The sequence below is a fragment of the Myzus persicae genome, unplaced genomic scaffold, assembly GCF_001856785.1.
Source record: "Myzus persicae strain clone G006 unplaced genomic scaffold, MPER_G0061.0, whole genome shotgun sequence".
NCBI lineage: Eukaryota > Metazoa > Arthropoda > Insecta > Hemiptera > Aphididae > Myzus > Myzus persicae.
Genome location: NW_019102204.1, coordinates 103,776 through 128,035, shown reverse-complemented (window position 1 = coordinate 128,035; position 24,260 = coordinate 103,776). Strand labels below are relative to the sequence as shown.

The 24,260-nt window shown below is 26.6% G+C and overlaps 1 protein-coding gene across 11 annotated transcripts in view; it reads left to right on the top strand.

Moving 5' to 3' along the window:
* Positions 1-24,260, top strand: part of LOC111031570 (calcitonin gene-related peptide type 1 receptor) — a 145,605-nt gene that overhangs the window by 67,140 nt on the left and 54,205 nt on the right. For all 11 annotated transcript variants that reach the window (XM_022311592.1, XM_022311585.1, XM_022311591.1 and 8 more), the window contains one exon: positions 10,713-10,804. In XM_022311592.1, the coding sequence (XP_022167284.1) occupies positions 10,713-10,804 (92 nt within the window). The remainder of the gene's footprint in view (positions 1-10,712; positions 10,805-24,260) is intronic.

Genomic DNA, 24,260 nt, shown 5'->3' with positions numbered 1-24,260 from the left:
TTTATATATAATTAATCATAACTCTAAAAGAGAAAACATTTTTAAAGTCATTAATTAGATAGGCGTAAAAAATTAAATTTCCATTCCATAGGACTTGACATTTTTGCGATATGCATTTTTTTTTTTTGGTTTACCTAGACATACTTACCTTCGGAAGCAGAACTGAAATGTGTAAACAAGTTATAAGATTTACCTTTTACCAAGAATGAAACGATTCTTAATAATTAGAATACGAGAAAAATAAAATATAAATGGAAAAGAGTTCAGCACAATTTGTAATTTGTATAGAAACTAAATTTATTTGATGACAACACAATATTCCAATAACATAGACGATAACTGTCTAGGTCTTAGTAGTTGTTTATTTAAGTTTCATACATGATATAGAAAATAAAAAAATATATGTGAAAAATAAAATTAAAGATGATTTGTTTAAGTATATGTATTACCTATACAATAATTATATAAGTTTGAACTCGTAGCTACACACTAGAAACAGGTTTGAGATTAAGGCCCCTGCAAATGTGTCATTTTTAAGGAGTTGTGTTTAGGCAATTATTTCGTTCCTGCGATTACTGATCGTCTTTGTGTGTGTAGTAAATGATCATTTGTGTGTGTATACTCTCCTACCATCACCCGCGACCCGCATCAATTTACAATACATTGTTATTTCTTATCTGATTTATGGTCGCACGCACGCACACGCACATGTCATTCAATGTCTAGATCAAAATATTCAAAACCAATTTACGGACGTGAAATAGCCGTCGCACTGACAAAAATTAAGGTACTTCTATATAGTGGTTCGATTTAAAAAATGTAAAGATGTTTGTGTTGGTAAACAAGTTTACTTTGCAACGGTCGGAGCACTTTTCAATTTTAGAAAAATTCTTGACGAGAATGAATATTTTACATTTTATAAATTTATGAATTTTTAGTATTGAATATCTTCAAAAATGTCAAAAATATCAAAAATATGGTCCGACCTATGCAAAGTAGACTTGTTGACCAATTAAAACATCTTTACGTTTTCTAAATCGAAAAACTAGAAATACTTAAATTTTTGTCAGTCGATTTGATGAAAAATGAATAGAGTTTGCAGGGGCCTTAAAATCTTATTGTTCTTAAAGCAATAGCTTATATAACCTTTTATTAATTTTAAATACTTAAAATATTATTCAATTATTACTTTTAATTGCAGACAATAGCCAGCGGAGAACCTATAAAATTTAAAAATTTTTAATTTCTAAGTTCTAAGTTTTCATCGTCCAATGATTATCAATGCATTTTTATACTTTTATACAAAATTGTAATTATGAAATTTCTAAAATATAAATGGTAAATATTTAAAATCCAATTTAATGAAATATAGTATTTCAATTAAGTTGTTAAATTAAATTAATTAATTTACTTTTTCAAAAAGTGCATGTACAGGTTTGTAACAGATACAACTGACAAATCTAATTAATAAACTAAGAAATAACTCATATTCTTATTAATATTACAATTATTGTATTATTTTGTTAATATTATGATTACAATTTAAGTTATTGCTTAGGTACCTGTTACATTGTCAATTAATTTTTTTGGTCATTTCTTTCTGTTACACCTTCCACGGGTGCATAATATTTATATTATAATTAAGTATAATATAAGTTCTACGTTTTTCCCTGTTAAAAGCAATATAAAAAGTGTGCGTCCTTTTTAAAAACAATAAAATCAATTGTTAATTTTAATTTGTAGTTTAAGTGCCGCATAGGTACTTTAAACTTTTACTCCAAACATTAACAATGTATTTCAAACGTAAAAAAGAAAAATTTTATTTGTGTTTTAAATAAATTGTTCTTGAATAAATGCTTAAATATATGGTAACCGCTTAAATAATAACAACCAACATTAACCACCATGACTTTTGTAACATGTGCTGCATGGTCACACAAAAAAAAAACCAATACAAATCATAAACAGATTAATTTAATTCTACATTTTAAACTCATACTATAACAGTCAGTTGTTTGATTAAATATTTTGTCTTGTGTTTTTGACGTATATCGATCTAAATAGATTAGTTAAATAGTATTTTATTATGGAGAACTAAATTATGAATTGATTTTTCATCACAGTTAACATTACGATTGGTAAAATTAAAGAAATAATATTTTAGTATCTAAATATTTGATATGATTACATGATTTTCTATCTAAATAAAAATAAAATGTATCGATGGCAAATAACTTGGAAGTTTTTGACATAAAATCTGTTAACTGAATACAACAACTGTACTCTTATTGTCGTTGCAAAATGAACCAAATATATTTTGTATAGAATGTCAATATTTTCAATTTCATTTTTGAACGTTTTCGATTGCAAACTATAAATTGTTTTTAATACACCACTGGCCGAAAATCGGTGCTTTAATGTTTTTTTTCTTTAAAACGTTTTTTACCTGTACAATTTAACATTACTCGCTCAATAACAATGCTTAAATGTGCGTCTTTTAAAGCAAAGTCCGTTAGTTGATATTTACAATGGCTATTTTTATTTGTTTTTGGTTTCTGGTGATTTTCTTTTCTTGTAAATATCAATTAACTAGATCAATAGTGTACAACAAAATATAATATTTATTTATTTTTTATTTATTTATTTTGTATGGTTCCAACTGCGTGCACGATGAATTTAAATTAAATTATATTGCATTTCATAAAATTCTTTGTGATACTTATAATAAATAATAACAAATGACAATACATATTATATAAATAAAGAATAGTGCAATTAAATATGCTGTCAAAACCATTGGGAACTTAATTTTGACGAGTTAAAATTTAAAATAATACATTTTGTACTTATCAAATATACGGATCATTACGTTTTTATTACAAATTCTAACGCAATAATATAACGCATTACAAAATAGTAACGTCGTTACAATCCCACATTCGTTTCGTTACGTTATTATACTCAATAACAATACAATTTGTGCATATTTCGTTTGTAGTCATATGTAAGTCCGAATGAACAAAGACAAAATAAATATATTACTTGTTTTTATTATTTAGATATTATTTATTATTCAACTGTTAAGATTAAATATTTGGACTTTTTGTTGTTGCTAAGTTTAGTAATAATAATAAATATCAAAAAATAATACTTACAGGTACGGAACACATTTTCATACTGCTCTACAGTTAATAATAAATAAACTATGTAATACTATTAATACTACTTAATACTTCTTGTTCAATTTAAACGTATCTTTAATAATCGAAATTAACCTTCTCTATTCATAGTACTCGTATTTGGTAGCTACGTATACAACAAATTAATGTACATTTTAATATTTAGCATAACGCATTTATAAGCTTTTAACACTAATAGGTACGTCCGAGGGTTCTTAAATTTGAATACCTTGATTTTGAAGTTGAGAAACTATTTACTATACATAATATGTAAGTACACCACATAAATCAAGGGTTATTTTTTGGTGAAAACACCATGTTTATAAACATAATAATCACAAACGGGGTCACTTGAAAAATAATATTTAGCCAATTCACATTTATGAGTAGCATTTAAATATTTAAAATGAATTATTCAAAGTGTGTTCCGGACCTATAATGACGACATCGAAAACTCGTTTAATTATGGGTTACACAGAGTTCGTGACAATTACCAATATTTGAGTATTACAACCTAACGTTGGTAACAAAGTTGGTATACCTACCTAATTTATTTTCTAAAAATTGTTTTGGCAGCGAGAAAATAAAAATTAAACGTAAATTTGAGCAATGTTATGATATAGTACAATTTAAAACCATCCAACATAAATAACGATAAGAAATAAACATTTCTTTAAATAAATAATTTATTGTTATAATATTTATGAAATATAAACCAATAAAATATTTAAGTAGTTAAAAAATCATAAATGTTTGTATTTTTTTGCTTAATACATGATAAAATACTAAAATAGAAAAAAAATAAATGTTTGTAAATATAAATTCATTAACTTGATAATGAGAACTAGGCAATAGTATTTACGAAAACTACAACTATAATCTAAATCATCTAAATGTCATACACTAAACTTAAATTATTTAACCCTCCAATTAAAATCACAAAATATCAACTATTACCGAAATAAATGAACGAATAGATATACTATGTATTATGTGGCTTTATCAAAATATCCCGACAAAATACACTTTACATTGCACCTTGATGTACACCTAACAATTATTACTGAAAGAAAAACATATCGAATAAATACCCAATTTTAGACTGCTGTTGTAGTTGACTACCCATTTATTTATTTAGTAGTAAAGTTAACTAAACACAATAAAGCAACAAGTGATGGATTTTGACATAGGTACTCAAATTAATCAAATTAACAGCAAAATATAACAAATTGTCTGGGCAAAGAAATTGATTTATGTTTGATAATTTAATGTTTTAATAGAAAAAACCAAATTATCTTCACACATTTAGAAATGTAGGTGTGTTTAATTTTAGAATTGTTATCCTTAATTTATTGTTATAATATGATAACATTTTTTTAGTATAAATTACAATAATAATTAATAATATTACTATGTTAGTATATTACTCATTCAGTCATGGGACCACATAGTATAGTTTTACTAAGCTGATGAACCCAGGGGCCTTTAAAGTATATTGCCTCTTTTTTAACATGGTTCTATTATGAGTTTATTATTATATCGAACACAAATCATAATATTTAAATAATGTAGTACTTACTTGGTTATCAATCGTGGTCATCGAACAAATCTAGATTTCATTTAAAAAATAAAATATACAATAGACAATAGTATAATGTTAATAAATGTTGTATGGCTTGTGGAGATTAAGCGCGTGGATTCATTGATAGTGAATTAATCCGGCGGAGTCGTTCGTTTTTTAAACGGGTTTTTAATTTGCAAAAATGAGTATTGAATCGATTTTAAATTTCAAAATGGCGATGCTATTTATTTTATACTCATCGACACGTGATTGACTGCAGCAAATTTAAAATTAGAGAATGTGTTATCGTTAATGGACAAACATTCATATTGAATCACACGTGCTGGTGCAGCCACGGTGGCGGTGTGCGATCGGTAGTTTTGACCAAATGTGTACCTACGATAATAATAAAATACACATTGAAATGAAAATAAATCGACTTTTAAATATTACTACACGTTTTAGTCAATTAAGTCATTTGGAAACGTGTCAATACTGCTTTTTACCTATATTTGTTTAACGTAAAACTGACAGTGTATGATATTATTTTTTATTATTAATAACACTTTTCATCGTTAAACAGAGAATAGTATTCGCACCACAGCGGACACCGACCAATCGACTGTTTATTTAGTCTTGACAAACGTAATGAATCTGATTTGTTCAAAAATTCTGTGTTTTTCGTCTTTAATAACAATAATATAATATGTATATAGATATAATCTATAAATAAGTCAGTCAAAAATGTTGAACCGCAAGTTGTAACAGCTTCAGTAATGTAACGATTTGACTACAAAACTATATCAGAAAGATGGAGATGCCCCCTTTGTTACTATTACAATTATCAATAAATTTTATTTGAATCCATAGCATAGAGTAGATTTAATCAGAAGTGGCATTGGTGGCCAAAACAATGGCTATAATATATCCAGTCAGTGGTCGTTGGGATAATTCAAATGTATATTGTTAAAAGCATCTCTAAGTATACAATGTACTAATTCTATTTTCCTAAAAGTATAAATCGGTAAAAAAATGTTATTAATTAATCCATCCATAATCGTATATTGTGATTGTAGGTATACCGATATAATAATATTAGATGATTTCTAGACTCAAAAATAATTTCACATATTGTAGTAAAATTCACTAGAAGTTCAAAGCCGTCCATGGTGATTCAGAAGTACAAAATCGACCAACTTCACAATAATTGCGCCATTGTTCGGATACCGCCATAAACTGTACAACTGTAGTGAACTGTCTCACTCTATGAGAAGTACCCAATTTTGAACCAATTTTGAACTTTAATTTTTAAAGTACTACACTGAAAAAAGTTCAATTATTTTTAAAACAATGGGTGTTGAATGTTAAACGAATTTTATTCGGCATATTATATTTATACATTGTTATCAATCATAATATGTGTTTTTTTATTGTTCTTAATTAAATCGGCTGCAGAGGTCATTGGTTACAATTAAATTAAATGTGTTTATATATTTCATTAAGACGCCAACAGTATTATTACAATGTTATTCAATCGAAACAAAATCAATTATAGAGTTGAAATAATAATTTAAAAAATGTGCGACATTTCTGCGTGAATACCAGGTCAAGTGTTATGTATAGCCATAATACGTACCTACACATTATTATTTATTAATAATTATATTCGGTTTTATATTGAATTTGAAATACCCACTCACTGTTATAATCTCCAACACCGAGGTGGCGAGGTCCAACGAATACACTTCACAGATTACAATATTATCATCAGCATCATCATCGTCGTCGCGTTTCCACCGATAAATCCCCGTATATAATAACAATAAATCGAACCCAACAATGATTATATCGACCTCGGCTTAGCAGAAAAACTTCCATTTTTTCAACCATTTTTGTTTAAATTTAATGATTGGAGTTTTAAAAATGTTGGTTTACTAATGTATAGGTTTTTAGTTTTAACTGTAATCATGGACACCAGTCACCGAAATCGTTGCCATTTAAATTTGCCATTCGACGACCGATAAGTGTACGCGTATCACGGTATATTAATGTTTAAAATAATGTAATGATTCCCGAATCTATAATATTATCATGTTGTATAGTACTTACGAATGCTTCACACGACGAATATCGTGAGTTTTCCAAACGTTTCAAAATCATTATTTTAAAAAAAAATTGTCGACCACATCGTTCACTAACTATATGCGCTACACTAATAATTATGTTACGAAGTTTGTACCATTATTTTCTTGTTTGCTGCACAATTTGCGTATGTGACAGAGAAAGAGATAATGAGAAAACAAACACAAATCCCATGTACATTATAATTAACCCATGATGCAGAATTATTAGTGGTCCCTAAAAAAGTTTTGCACATATTGCGAGTACGTGAGTAGATGGATAATTATTAGAAAGTATTACATTACTTCACATACTTCATAGTGTATAATAAACTATAGACAATTTAAATAATTTTAGTTTAATAATTTAACAAAAAAAACTCGTATTGTGCCTTCAAAACCTTTCACATCTTGACAAGATGTAAAACACTAATGTTCTGTAATTTTTTTTTTCATTTTAAAAATTGCATTTTATTTTCAGTAACGGAGTAAATAAACTTGTCGACATACGGTTGCCCAAAGCTTATTCCACCCCTTACGATAAATAATGATTACACCGCCATGACCCACTGTCGTCTGTATTTAGAGTATATTACTAATTTGCCCTTAGACCGAATATTAATCGATAATAATTTACTACACGTCACGATGTATACGTGAAAATATTATTTATATTGAGTTCTAGTAGTTGGTGTGGACGAATAGGAGAAGGGATTGTATCACTATGATACACTATAACGCTGTGATGAAACCGTCAAAATTATTTTATGCATAAATTATGATGTCTTAAGTGATCGATGGAAAATTTAACTTTGGAACAAACAGCAGCTCTGCAGATGACCAACGGATTTCACCATATAACAGCTTATCATTATATTTTGTCAACTCGTTGTATAACAAAAATTACTGAATAAGTTTAAACGGACGACAAAATTATCGTGTGTGCACCATGTAGGCCGGATATATATTTTATTATTACTCATGAGCTCGTATAACATTATATTTATTACATTCATCATTATTATAATAGAACATACATGTTTTCGAGTAAGTTTTCATACAAATACATAATAAATAATAAATAATTGTAGGTATAGAGGTTTTCATACGTCATGTTGGTACTTATTCTTCTTAAACGTTTAAAATATAAAGTACAAATCGTTGTGGTTTTCCAAAGCTCGTGACGACTGACAGGCACAATAGCAAAACGTTTTTATTAATTTATACATTTTATGTTTTCAATACCATGGTTAATTCACCATAGTCAAATATGATGATATTTCTGTCCAGAGAACACCAAAGATAATAATATAATAATACGCTTTTTGTTTGATCTTTTTACCCCCCCCCCCCTCCCCTCCCTCTCAGTAAATAAACTACAGCTCACGGGTTCATAAATAATTTTACATTATAGCCAGTTACTTTTAGTTATTTATAGCGAAGAAGGAACTTATGCCGATCGTAACAAAGGTGGTGTCCTACCGTGGCGGGATCAAACTTATCGAACCGAAACCTAATTACGCCACCATGGTAGACTACTAGAACTGCCATCCATTTAAATCGGGGAAATAATTATATCATTTTAATGCATATTCCACAATTTATTATACACCGCGACAACCAACAAGACGTAGGTTACACTATGTAAAGGTTTATAAATTAACAAACTGATTTATGAAATTAATTTCCCGTGTCGTCTTTATGAACAAAACTTCCGTCTTTAACAATAACCACAGTACATTTTATAACTTATAAATATATACCAACATTTCTGGACAATCGATATGGTACGTTTGTAAACCAAATAGTAGAGATACACTGTCAACTATTTGTTTATCGCTTGTTCAAACGCATTGAATGAACGAAATAAATGCAATTGTCATTTTTTCGAATCGATTTACTTCGTATCAATCTAAAAACTAATTTAACTTTTATTCATCATTGATACAATATAACGGTTTGAACGTCAACTTTCCATTATTTAATTTTTGAAAAGTTCAATGTTTTGAAAATCTTCCAGGAATTTATATACTTATTTTTTCATATAAAAATATACAGTATATACTACAGTAACTCCTGTAACTCCAGGACTCTCCCTCTTGTATATTATGTTTGAGTTTACATTTTTCTTTCAAACCTCATAATAATAGTTTTAAAACAAAAAGCTAATGAGAAAGGTCACTAAATTGTTAAACTAACTTATAGGTACATATGGATATACCATATAGGGAACACAAAGCAGTTGGCAATCATCTCGCTTATTGTTCACCTCCGCATTAGGCTGCAGCATTTCATTCCATTGAAAAGCATAATATGTATTATAAACAATTTTCATAATGGCTTTTCATCTTTTATGAAAGCATTATTACTTTTATTGTATCTTTACATATCAAAAAATATTTGATGATCCACATAATATTATATGATCGTGGCGGTTTTGGATTTACAAATATAGAGTTATACACTTATAGTAGAGGTACCTGGGTACTTTATACCAACTGCGATGTAGTCAGCACAACCGTCGCATATATTTTAAAAAACTACCTTAGATTTAAAAACCGATATGCCCAAGAGATACATAACTTAAACGCAGGAAGATATTCCATTCCTGTTGAGTGTACGATTGGGCCTAAACCTTAGACATACATGAGAGACGCAATGTTACGACAATACAATTCGTCGTCCCTAGTTATACCGCCAATGATCCCTTGACCAATGTTTCTTTTGTAACTCGAACTATATTTTACTAGAAAATATAGTCCACATAAGACCATTGCTATACAAGACGTAAATAAAAAACGTTTGAAAAAATCTTTTTTTTTCCGAGAAAAAGTTGAACGTTCCATAAAGTGACGGGGAATGAACATTTTGAAATTGTTCACTTACGATTAGCTTGGTTTTGCGTTGGTCGCTTACACATTAACGGCAATAAATGAGCATCGAGAATCTAGATACATAGGTACTCGTATAATAAAGGTAATCCAAAAATGTGTTTTTATGTCACGGTTACTCAGTGATTGGATAATGTGACTTAGATAAGGCAGACTTTCAAAAAGCTCACCACATTATATTATATAAGCTGTAGGTACTACAGCTGGTGCGAGACGACCAGTTTTCGTTAGAATTTGGTTGTCTGCATTAATATTTAATTGGAATATAAAAGCTTTCGAGTACCATCACTAATGGTTGAGTCCGATTGAACCTCGATTATGATTTATGACTTCGGCTAGGAGCCAGGAACATTCTTATTAATCGGGATAAGTGCTGCATTATTCAAATTCTAGCTTTTAATGATTCAACTGATCATGTTGGGGGAGGGGGGAGGGGATATTCTAAATGGATTATCTAGTTACAAAGGTAGTTCATAATTTTTTTTCGCAAAATCATTTTTATAAATGTTGCCCACGACATGAACTCCATAATCTCGGTGACATACAAATTGTTAATTAGTTCAACAAATTATCCTCGTATAGATTGACGTTTGTCACTGTACATGCACCTAACGAAAATCACATCACATACATATAGTACGTTATAATATTCCCACGATTACAAATTATTCATAATATTAAAAATCATAAAATATTTGTAAAAGTATTGTTTTGGCGTATAATTTTAATTATATTGATAATAATTATTTTTTTTTGTTAATCGGTCGAGTGATTGCCTAATTTAAAAATAGAATCTTAATTATTTTAATTTATACATACATTTATAATATTGACTATTAAGTATACATAACAATATTCGTTCCAAGTGTGGTATTATACACATCTGCAATGGAAATAGTCATTTGTACACAATTTTAATAGTTACACATCCCTCATAATAATATTATGTTTTATGTTACAGTGGACACAACAAATCAATACCATTTATCAAACCGGGTACTTAGTTTCATTCATTGCGCTCCTGCTGTCTATTGCCATTCTTACCTATTTCAAGTAAGTAATAAATACTATCGTATTGTTTTAGATTTCGTCATCTATACGTCATCGTATAATGATTGTTTTATTTTGTCGCTGCTTACACATTTTATCGATAGTTAGAAAACCCAGCCGAAGCGTTCCAAAAGTTTCATAATATGGGCTCGATTATGAAAATATTGGTAATTGGAAACACATGGTACTTTAAAAAGGTTATTTTACTGCAAAATAACGGTAGGGCATACGCACCCATTTTTAACAAACATAATTTTTGTTATAGTACACAATACGTAATAATAATAATCCTTCGAAGACATATATACATTTTTGATCGATTATTTTAAATTTACATTTTTTTATGTGTTATATATTTTATTTTAAAATGCTGTGTTAGGTTAAGTACTCGGCTGGGTACTCATACGTATATCTATACATTATAAATTTTTAAAGTGTTAAAAATGTATAAGTTTTTTTTTCTTTTTCTTTTATTTATAATATGCATATTATATGATGTATGTGATCAGCAATTTCAATATCAAATACGATTAAATTATAAGGTTTTTTTTTAAGTTTACTTAATTGAGAATATGTATATTTACAAAAAAACAGTTGTTTTTATTATTATAATGTTTATAACGGAAATAATTTATATTTCAATTGGAGTGATACAATTGAATCTCGGTAGTAGCTTAACAGATATCTTTTAAAATATCCAAATATATTTTTTACTGAAGCGTTTACTGTGAATCCTTGTTCACATCAGATGGTTTTAAATATAGTAGCTTTATCGAACATAATTTTATCTGTAATTGTACTATAAGATTTTTACAAAACATTTCAGTTATTATTAATTGAAAATTTGATTATTTTTGTTTGCAATTTGTGATTTAATGGTTGATGAACAATGGATGTTTTGCTATTTGATTACATGCATGTAGTTATAAAATAAGTAACTTTTAGGAACGATTCATTTTGCAAGGTTTATTATAAGTATATAAGCAATTGTATTATTAGTACCGGCAGTACATCATATAACATTTATTTCATATTGAATTATTTATTTTCAAATTTAAAAAGTGTAACATTCTAACTAAAAAAAATGTTTCTAATCAATCATTTTCTTTTTAAACTATAAGTCATATTATTATACATTATATGTGTAATGTGTATATGTATATGTAACATTACGTCGTTACGGCAATCCTAGAGGATGGTAAACTCTCTATGAATGGTACTCATTACATACACGAGCCTAATTTACTATAAAATGTCGGAGAAACGTTATTTTATTAGATGATGGATGTCCACGAATTCAACGAGCTCCCCTCGTGGGCCCATTTGTTTCCGTTTCGTTGACTCTGATTTAGCGTGGGCTAGATAGTACAGGGTAGTAGTAAAAAAAAAAAACCAATCTAAACATGGACGTTTGTAATATATATTCACTATACATCATCAACACAACATAATATTATTTAGTGTCTGTTTATATATATATATATATACGTTTAATAGTATCGATGCAAAATAACTACAACCTATTCACAACAGCACGTTAGATAATAATATATAATACGGAGCGTTGAAGACTTTATTATTATATGTTGCTATTTAAGTGCTTACACTCGAAAATGGTCATCATTATTTTCAATTCTTCGCCCCGGTTAACCGTTATAAATCAACTAGGTTTCAAAACAAAAGAATTTTTTTTTGCATTGGTGTACGCGCACATTGTATTAAAGCCTTTGTGCATACACCACCACATAATGGAATGATTACACTAAAGTATAATCGTTTTACAACCACGACCTTTGTCGGTTGAGATTTTCCAAATCCCTATCAAATTTATAGCGATTTACATATTATTATTTATAAACGAATAATTGATTGTTGTACACGGAACACCCCTATAAAGTGACCTATAGTACATATTTGAATTTCCGTAAAAAAGTTTGAATAATTATTCGTATAAAACAATCGCGGTTTAAATGCGTTTTGTTTTTTATGCACACGACCGTTTAGTTTTCACAAAATTGTTTTTTAAAATTTTTATCGAATGAAATAACTAAAAAAATATGTCATGTTTATTTAATTAAAAATGTGATTGTAATAGATTATTGAAATAAGTACCTAGGTATAGTATAATATTTGATTTGTATATATTCGTAATAATATGTGAAAACATACCGAAATATTCTATACAATTTTCATCTACGTATACTGTTCATGTACTTCGCTAATAAAAAATAGACTCCTTACTAATTACACATAGAAAACATTGGTAGGTACTGTGTATAAATTAAACACTATTGTGATGATAGTGTGATATTTGAATGGTAAATTAAAACACAGTTTCGTGAGAATTTCATACTCATATTAAGAAGAACAACAAGAAATGACAGAAATTAGAATACTCCATTCACATTCCATTACAATGCTCGGCTTTTGGGAAACACTTTCGAAGACGATAATAATAATTCTCATTGAAAACAAAATATAATATTTTACCTAACTATTATTGTATAAGTTGCTGAAAATGAGAGATGTTCACTGAATGAAATCTAAGTTTAATTTTATTTCTTATTGCACTATAATGTATAAAGAACTTAAAGTTACCTAATTGGGTTTTTTTTTGACACAATATCATAAATTAAATTTTTTTAATTACATGTTTTTTACATCTATAGATACAAATTTAGAACTTAAGGATCTTATTTATTGTAAAAGGAATGTTTTTGAGTTGGGAATCTTAATACTTTATAAAACCAAACTGTTAAATAATTAATTAGTATAATTAGTACAAAATAAGCCATCCATCCTACAAGTTAAAATCATATATTTTTAATATAATAATGAATATAATTTGTTTTAGATTGATTTCGATGAAAATAATGTTAAAGCATAAATATTAATTAACTAATGACGTCTATTGTTATTCATTTTATTTATTTATATATAGAAATATTTACATTTTTACACAATTATACAATAATTAAAAATCATTTCCATTTACATCACAAATATTTATGAAAAATAAATTATAGATATCCATTTAAAATGAAAAATACTTTATCATATTATAATAGTATATTATATGCAGTGACATACAGTATATACTAACCTTGGACGTAATAAAAATTATAATTTTTTTTAATGGCTTACAAATTACAATAATAGTAAGTGATAGGTACATATTATTTGTTTGTCATCAGCGTCGAGGTTATTAGCGATAGAGTTTTATTACATTTACATCCTTCGTGATTACATTAAATTAGTTGACATCAGTTTCATTTATAAATTTGAATATTTAATAACTGTATTGATTTCCTTTGTCGGAGGTGTGAAGATTTCTTGTGGAGTTTCTGAAAGTCCGTGTTTGTGTCTTAATTTGGTATATTGCCTAATAATTAATGGTTGTCAGAATCTATGATTTTTTAATTTTAAGTAAAATCAGTTTTAAAAATAATTTAATGCACCGTCCTCTGTTAACAATATGAAACGGTACAATATTAAAATATTATATATTTGAAAATTATAGATTAAATTTATATAAATGTCTTATTTCAATTTCATAATGAAAGCTATAAGTCAATAAATTCAAACTGTGTACTCAATATCATATTTTTTATTAATTTGATATGATTCGAATTTGAAACTTTTTTAATTTAACAATAAAATGGATAAAATAGAAAACTGATTGATGTCACATGCAAATTTGTATAAAAACTTTCTGAAGTCCATCGTAAATTTGTAACTCTAAGATACTTTAGCTTTATGTAATTTGAATTTAATAGAACACGCTCAATTATTTGAATATCAAATAAATTGTCTGCACATTAAAATAATAATGGTATTCATTTGACACATAGCTGATTGTTGATATTGCATTACAATTTTTTATACAATATCAAAGGAAAAACAACAAAAATAATATAATATTAAGACATATCAATATTTATTATAAATTGAAAAAAAAATAATTTTCATTATGTTGGTTACCATAATTGTTATTTTATTGTATACGTTTTGACGATTATAATTTTATAACTTTAGTACTTTTTTTATATTTTATCAATTATTCATATGTTTAGCAAATGTTATTGAAAAAATTATTAAAAAAACAAATGAGCTACAGTTGGCCCAGATTTTTAAATGCCCCACGCATATTGGATTATGATTTACTCAATTACAGAAAATTAAATCACATTGTTAAAAGTCAAAACCAATTGTTTACTAAGTATATACGAAATAATGAACTTGAAGAGAACAAACATTTTTTGACCATCAGCTCGTCCTAGAGTGGTTCAAATCTAAAACTTGTCATGCTATCTAGAAAATCCAAATTATAATTAACCACCCTCTAATAAACCACACAGTTGAATACATATTATATATTGAATTCTGATAATATGCTGAATTAAAATACAAACATTAACTTCCAGAAACACTTCATGAAGTCATAACACCTTCGACGAAAGCAGACAATATCAGATTTATAAATATTTCTATAAGTTAATAATCATATCGTTGATGAAAAAATAAATAATTAAAATAATAATGACAATAATAATTTATTTTGTTTATAAGTATATTTTCGCAATAATTTTTATTTTATTTTTTTATAAAAGCTGCACCAACAAGATTATTGGCTAATGAATGTTTACATTCGCTTAACATAATATGGCGTTTTGCAATGTTAAACATTACAAAAAACGGAGAGTACTGTGGAATAAAATAAAATACATTCGAATCAAATTGGGTCATACAGTTCTGATAGTTTTAAGAATTTTAAAATGTTGTTCACGCTGTTTTGGTCGGTGCCTAATGCTTCTTTGAGGCTGTCAGGTATTTTGGTACTTGTAGTTTCGGCAGTGACAAATGATATTTTTGACCGTGAGTGTTTTTCCACGTGTATGGCATTGGTCTGGTTCCGCTTGGTCATCGTAATAATTTTTATACGTAGCTATTTTTAATACTTTTTACATTTTATTAACTCCGTATTTTTACCATATTCAAAGTTTTCTAGTTTTCTATACTATTCATAAAATTCACTTTGTCTTTATGGGGGCCATTTATTAGTAACAAAATGAAGTCCGTTATAATTGTGTTTTGATACCACTGGTATAAATATAAACTCGAAAAATAGTTTGACATTTTTAATTTTAATGAAAATTTCCAATTTACTAGAAAACTATAGTATTTTAACTTATTTACCAGAAATTTAAAAGAAATAAAAGGCCTGAGAAATATTCAATTAAAATAATTTAAGAAATAATAAATAATAAAAATGAGGAAACAATAAAGGTTGAAAAAATGACAGCCTAATTTTATGAAAATAATTTAAAAGAAATATATTTGAATGAACTGTGAAGAAATAAAAATTATATTTTACTCAATTAAAAAACTCTCCAGTTACTCCTTAAACTGTGATAATATATAGTTATGAATAAACATTTTTCTAAAAAATATTTTGAAAAGACAAATAGCCTAAAAGCAAGTAAAATAAAATAAATTTAATAAATGCATGATTATTATACATAATGTAATAACTAAAATTCTGAATATATCTTTAATTTACAGCTGATATTGATTGTATTTTTAATTGTTATAGTAATGCTGTACTTATGACAATTTAAGAAAAAATTGATTTTTTTCCATATAAAAGCAATTTCACATTCTATCAATAAAATGATATTATAATTTAATATATCAAATAACCAATTAAATTTAAATTTGTGTTATACAATATTTACTAAAAAAAAATATCCTTGTGATATTATATTATTGATTAAGTTGGCATATTCTGTGTAGCGTAATATTATACTTAAGCACAAAATGGCTTATATAATGTAGCTTGTTTGAAGTTAGGTACATTTGGTTACGACTTCATTTATCATAATTTAAAGACTATTTTATATTCGTGTAAAATAATTGAAACATAAACATCAAAGAACTACAACCAATATAATTATTTAAAATAATTATAGTTTTACAAAATGTTGATGGGTCATTCAATTGTGTTTACAACATACTCACTAAGTTTTTTTACCCTACATACATGTCTACATTTGTATTTGATTTTCCATTTTCATAATATTATAAAAAACACAATTGCGGACGAAAATGTATTCAAATAGGCATACAACGAAAATCTCTATCGTGAATCGTATAACAGTATAAGTGAGCTCAATTCTGCATTATAATTACACTACGTACGTTTGATAATATAAACCATTACAAGTTGTACTGATGGAAGATGACTGATGAGTAGTTGATGATGGACAATTTATTATTTACTAGCGTTGGGTCTTAACAACTGAATGAATGAAACAGAACATTAACATGGTTAACCCAATATATCTGATTAAAATTAAGTCGTAAACATTGCACTTCTATTAAAAATAAACTGTGACCTGTCCTGCAAAATAAACTATGCACGTTGTTCTGATATCTTTTCAGTTGAGAAAGAATCGTATAGACTTCTATGACAATATTTATGTTACGATATTAGGTTAGGTAATCTCAAATCGTTTGTTCGAGTCGTGATGGACTTATAGTCTATTTCCGAGACGTGTACAAATTTGTCGCTGGATCATTGTTGTCTAAATCCGATCTAGTTGAACATGTGAATTGGGTAGGAACTATACGTTTTGAATATTTTAGTAGATGCACACTTGTTATAAAATATAATTTGGGACAGAAACTATGTGGATCGAACTCTGTAAACTATCTATAAATACAATTATATAACTTCGATGATATCGTGAATTCAAATTAAAAACTACGATCGTAGTTGTACATACGATGGTTTGAATTACAACACGTTTGGGATTTTAAAGGAAAAATTGATATCAAAATGAAATTTAATAATTGAATGCATTGCGTTACACCGATCTACACTTTTTTTATAACTCAGTAATAGGTAGTTTCTAGTTTGGTAGGTTGCTTTAAATGGATACATAATATTATTTTCTACAACGTTATTATGATATCGCTAGAAAATGTGAAAACTGCCAAAAACCCAGCGTGAAACCAGACACCCAGGAAAACTCCCTATTGGAGAAAAACCTTTTCAATTTTAATAATCCTCAAGATTAAAATATTAAAAGGCTTAACGGTTATTTATTTTAATATTTTCTGGACGTGATATAATTTTTAAGTTTTCTTTTAAAATATCTTTACCTATCGTTCGAAATTGGTTTTAAATTTGACCTTCATGGGATTTAATAAAAATTATACAATTATTAAATATTAACAAGAAATACTTATTAAAGTTCTACTCAAAAATGTTTTATCAAAATCATAATTGAACAAAATATTATTTATGTTTTTTTGTTGATTAATTAAAATCTTTTAATGTAGGCAATTATCATTATTATTATTGGCTCGAGAAAGTTTTTTGTTTAATATTATGCATATACATTTATTTATTTGTATAGATTATAGATTATGTATACATCACTTAAATGCCCGTAGAAACTAAATGTATTAAACTTTATAATCTTTTATTAATTATCCTTAAAACGTATCCGTCTCAATGCCTCATCAATAATTCTATCGACCATTTTTTTTTTGTTTTATTTTTAGTTAAATAATGACTATGGAAAACAAACATAATTAGTGTCAACAACTTTTTAATCATCAATGTTAGCTTTTCTAATTAAATACTTTCTTAAAAATGTACAAACAAAAACTTTCTGTTGATTTGGTCAAATAATTTACCACAACTCGTATTCATAAACTAAATGTATACATTTTATGTAAATGTTTGTATTTTAAAGATTTTATATGAAATACATGATAAAATGTTATTTTGTCAATGATTGTAATTTAAATGTTTTGAAACCGTTAGTATAATAAATCCGTACTATATATTTTTCATTAGCGTTTATTTGGCTTAAAAGTTACTGCTATACTATACCATTGATAAACCAAATCACCATTTATAAATGTATGTCATATATTGTCCATAAACAATACATATTTATAAAACATCTAAATATTTGATATAATTAGAGGGTATTTTTTGGATACTACATAAACAAGAATATGTCAAACATGTGGCCGTCTGATATCCGTCAAACATATATTATTCAGTATTTTTTTTTTTTTTATCAAATAAAAATATGACACACTTCATACCAACCAGACGTGAAACAATACACGATTCTCTTGGTTTCGACGAAGATGCTTTAAAAAAGTTATATTATTCACTAAACATATTGTTAACCTGTTCAATTTTTTCTTTGAAAAACATATTAAAATTATTAAAAATGTATAATAAACTACATGCAAATGGTCTAGCTACTGAAGCTAGTGATAAAACTTTAATGATAAATTAGGACATAACTTATCACTATTGAATTTAAGTAGTAAAAAAAAAGTTATAATAATATACAACTTATGTTCACCGAACAAATCTTACAAATGACGTTTAAAAACAATTGAAAAAAATGTTCTAACTGTGATAAAAATATAAAATTAATTTCGTTGATTTTTTTTTCAAGTAACCATTTTTATTAACATACAAATGTATTATTTCCAATATAGTATACTGACTTTATTAATATATAAGTTTTTAAATTGTCATAGTATTCATATCATAAATATTTATTTTTATAATTGTTGTTATAAAACTTTGCATTATACACTCATAAGTCATAATCAATGATCATTATAAAGAAATATAACTGTATTTAATTTAGTTCTATAAATTGCAGATTAAACTATAATGAACGTAAAAAAATTTAATTTATCTTACAAGTTCAAACTTCAAAGTAAAAATTAATACAATTTCCATTTTGTTATACAATTACACTGGTTTTCCATTAAAAAATAAAACACAAACAAAAAGAACATTGCAAGACCAATAATTATACCAATATGCATAACATTGTTCGTTTTATTTCTAGTTTCTAAAATTTCTGTTTCAGGTATATATGAATACAATTTGTTAGATTGAATAACTTTTAATAGTCTAATAATAATATATTAATTACCGATATTCACAGTTATTTATAAAAAATAAAAAATTCATTATTGTAATTTATTGTCGAACTATAATAGTTGTATGCTGAAAGTTCTAAAATTAAAATAATGAAAAAAAAATTAGTTAATTTGAACTCCTAATTTATTTATTTTTGGCAAAATCAAAAAAACATTTAATAATTTAGTAACTTACATTAACAACGTGATATTTAAATTTGAAGTCCTTAAAAATAGTACCAATAATAATAGTTTGTTATGATTCTGCTCGATACTGTTTCTAATAATATGATATGCCTACACAAAACGCCGTATATATTATAGAATGTATTTTATCATTAAATTATTACATTATACCACTAGCAGAGTTACTTTCATCTCTAACTTTTAAATATGTAAAATGTTATTAAATGTATAATATAAATGTAAGGATACGTTATGGGGTGTTTGTCTCGGTGGTGCTTTGGAAGAAAACGTAACGTATAAAATATATATTATAGACATAATACATAAATTAATTTTAGAATTTATGATAACAAATAATGAGTATGGTCTGCAAAAGAGAGTGGTTTGTGACTTGTGTGATATTAGAATAAAACTTACAACACCAAAATAAGATTCAAAATATTACACTATGTCGTGTAAAATATAATAATATTACGTTTTCTAAAACTTGTTCACAACATATAATATGTTTTAAAAACATTATAATTTATTTTTTTCAAAGCGCTAATTGCTTTATTTCTTAAAAACTCCATTATTTAAAAACAATTATAAAATTAAAAATTGCTTTTATATGTAACGCTTTATTATAAAATAATGTTGTATAGTATAAACATGAATAAACTTAATCAATTAATCAACACGGAAATTTATGATACTGTAATAATTATATTATAATTACAATTTTTCTCGCTATAATTGATGATTAGTAATTTGCATAGGATTTATACATAATGATGTTACTCTCTGCTTGTTTATCCACATTAAAGTTACATTTTTCAAACAATTATAATGCATTTTTAACCTATATTATATACATACAGTAACCTATGATTAAAACCAGAAGAATAAAGTTGGGTCGTAAATTGTAACAACTTTTCGATAACTTGATTTTGAAATGTGTAGTAAATAGTAACTAATCAACTAATAGCTAATTTTATATTATAATATAATGATCAATACCTAATTCAAATTATTTTTTTATTATATATTATTCATATTTCCTATGCCAATTAGGTAGTAACTGTATGAGTATTATATTTTATTTAACTCTATTTAATTTCATTTTAAACCACAAATTATATTGTTTGGTCAAATATTTTATAGTCCTGGAGTACTATAAGTTTTCATTTGATATTAATTTACTGTTAATTGGATAAAAAATTATTTTATAACTAATTTCAAATTTAATAAAATAATAACACATACGATTATAATATTATTTTGAGCAAAAAAAATTAGAACTTCAATATTTCAGTGCGTAAAGTACAAAGAAATAAATACATTTTGAGATGTACATTATTCCATTTTCTTAAAAATATTTTTAAATGTAGACAACTAGAAAATACCAATACAATTTGAGTTATAATGATTTGTATAGACTTATACTAAGGAGTGTTTATTGGTAAAAAATGTCTATATGCAATGATTACAATTAAATTATTATACCTATATATAAGTCTCTTGAATATATATGCAAAATTAATAATTTAATAAATTAATGCTAACGTTTTTCTTAATAATTTCTAACATATCAACTATATTTATGTAATAATGAAAAGAATAAGATTATGAAATAATAGTTGTTTGATATAAGTAGAATACATATAATTGTGTGAATCTAATTTTATACCAAATAAGTTGTTATCACATTTTTTATTTGAAATTCTATTTAAAAGAAATGAGGATTCCATACTTATCTCTGTGTTGTCATCGTCTTACAAACGTAAAACATATCAAATTTGACTTAATTTAAATATGTTACATTTTTCAATATAGGTAGTTGTAATTGTGATTCAATCTATGCCATTCACACTTGTCTGCGTTTATTTCTGCCTTCTAATATTTATACTTTAATACATTTTTTTATATTATTATTAAGGTGAATAATAGTTGCGATTCGTATCAACTGTGAAACTTGTTTTTTTATTTTTCTGTCAAAACTGTTTACTGTGACCCATATATATTTCTATTAAAATAAAATATATTTTTTCAGTACATTTGACATATTTATAATATGTGACTAAAAAATATGTGATATCTGATTCTGAGCTTGGAGTATGAAGTATTGGGAGGATAAAAAAAAAATCGGATAATGGAGTTTATATTATATTATTTTTCTTTTTCTGGTCTCTCACCTTAGGTTGAATGAAAAAAAATAAAAACACGTAGCTACCCATTCTTCCCGCAACATAAACCTATAATGAATGGTACATAAATGTGACTAACAAGATGAAAATATATCTTAAAAATAAAACCAAATACCATTTGAATGCATTATTTTCAAAAATTGTATTATTGGATTTTGCTTTTGAAAACATTCAATATAAGTTTCTTATAAGGTATAACTAAATATTGTTTAAACTTGTAGTAGGTTTATCATAAGGCATAGATCATTGTAAATGCTAATTTGATTTGTGTCTAATTAAATAAATTTGTAATATCTGGTATCTTGTTTTCTATACTACTTATTTATTTTAAACTATAGATACTGGAATAATGGTGTAACAGTTTTTAGTGTTTTTAAAATTGTAATACAATAATATATCATTTTTAAATAATTTTTTTTTCTTAAATTGCTCTCTGTCGCTAATCACAAAAATAAAAATAAAGTAATATTATAAACCATAAAAATCAATAAATATGACTACTCAAATAAAATTTACCAATACGAATAAATGTGTTATTATATCATTAAATATTATTACCTTAGACTTGAGTTTATTTTCAAGATTTTACATTTTAATCAGAATAACACAAATATTAATAACGGCATGAAAATACTATATTCAATAAGTATTAAAATAATAAAAATATAATAAATTGATAGGAAGTAATAATTATTGTTGATCAAACTTACTTTTTATGTCCACAAGAAACTCATTTTAATGACATACAATAGATCGTTAAAACTTATAAACAAACCACTTTTATTTTATTTTGAGAATCAGTCTTATAAAGGATTTAATCATTCGTAATTTTCGTACCGTGTACAATTTAATCGTGGTTAAATGATATGATACTGCTCGTCATCATTTAAAATGATAGTATTTGTTGTCAAAGAAAACGGAACCTTTTGTACAAAAGAAAACTTCAACAATAAGGTATCCTATTTCGATATAGTATTTATTTTGTTGCTTGTTCTTGAGTTTTTAAAACTAATAGTTCTTTGCTATTGGCTGTTTTCTTTTAATGTAATAAAATGTAATAATTGTCGACTATTTATTTGGGTGTTTATACGCTTCAACAATTTTTAAATTTATAAACATTGTTTCTTAATTTGAACATGAATTTGTTTTCAATGTTGTTTTTGTGTAACTGCTTATCAAACAAGAAATGTTTTATTTGTTTGATTACTAAGCAATTCAATTAAAATGTATTATTTTATATAAATATTACTAAATATTATGACTAGGTATATAATATTATGTCTACGTACAGAATATGTCGAATGACATAATAACTGACGATTCACTTACAATCTCAACTTTGAGAGTCTGACTTTGAATACAAATGCCACGAGCCGTCGCGGTCATCAACAATATTATATTATTATACTTTCAGTTCAGTTTCAATTCACCGCCGCCGTTAGTTCATTTTTCTGTTATAGGTCAGCAAAACATTTATGCTGCAGTAGGATACAAAATGCATAGCTAAGTTCAATCGCAGGGGTATAAATTGTTTGTGGACGACCGCGTATAGCTTCTGATACGGCCTGCTCTCGTTTGCTGCCGTTTTGCTCTCGTGGTGTAGTTTTCACGGAGTTTCTACTTTTTAGTTTCTAGTAACGGTATGGTGTCTACCAAAATTGCCATGACGACATGGCTGTTGGTATAATATATACAATGACGATTCTGGATGGAATGAGCAGTGCAGATTCGTTACCGGACATGGAATCTTAACGATATGCTCTGCCGCCAAAAGTGGCAATCAGCGTCCAACGATAAGCCACAAATCTGTGGCACACACAAATGACGCTAAATGGCGATGTTCTCACTTCTTATCCTTACACTCGTAGTTCCTGCTTCCGTTTTAAGCCGGGTTCACGTTTGCATGGTCTGTCGTGTCTTGTGCCTTTGATCGAATTCTGATTGGCCGCAGTAATTATCATGGCATAATTTACTAAGCACGATCTACCGTGAAATTTCCAGAGTAAGGCCGATCTCAACTTTGGGATACGACACGGCAAGATAAGACTTAGAGGTATATTAGTAACCGGTGACGTGCCGTGCCACAAAATAAACGTTAGGTTAGGTATTATTCGTATTAT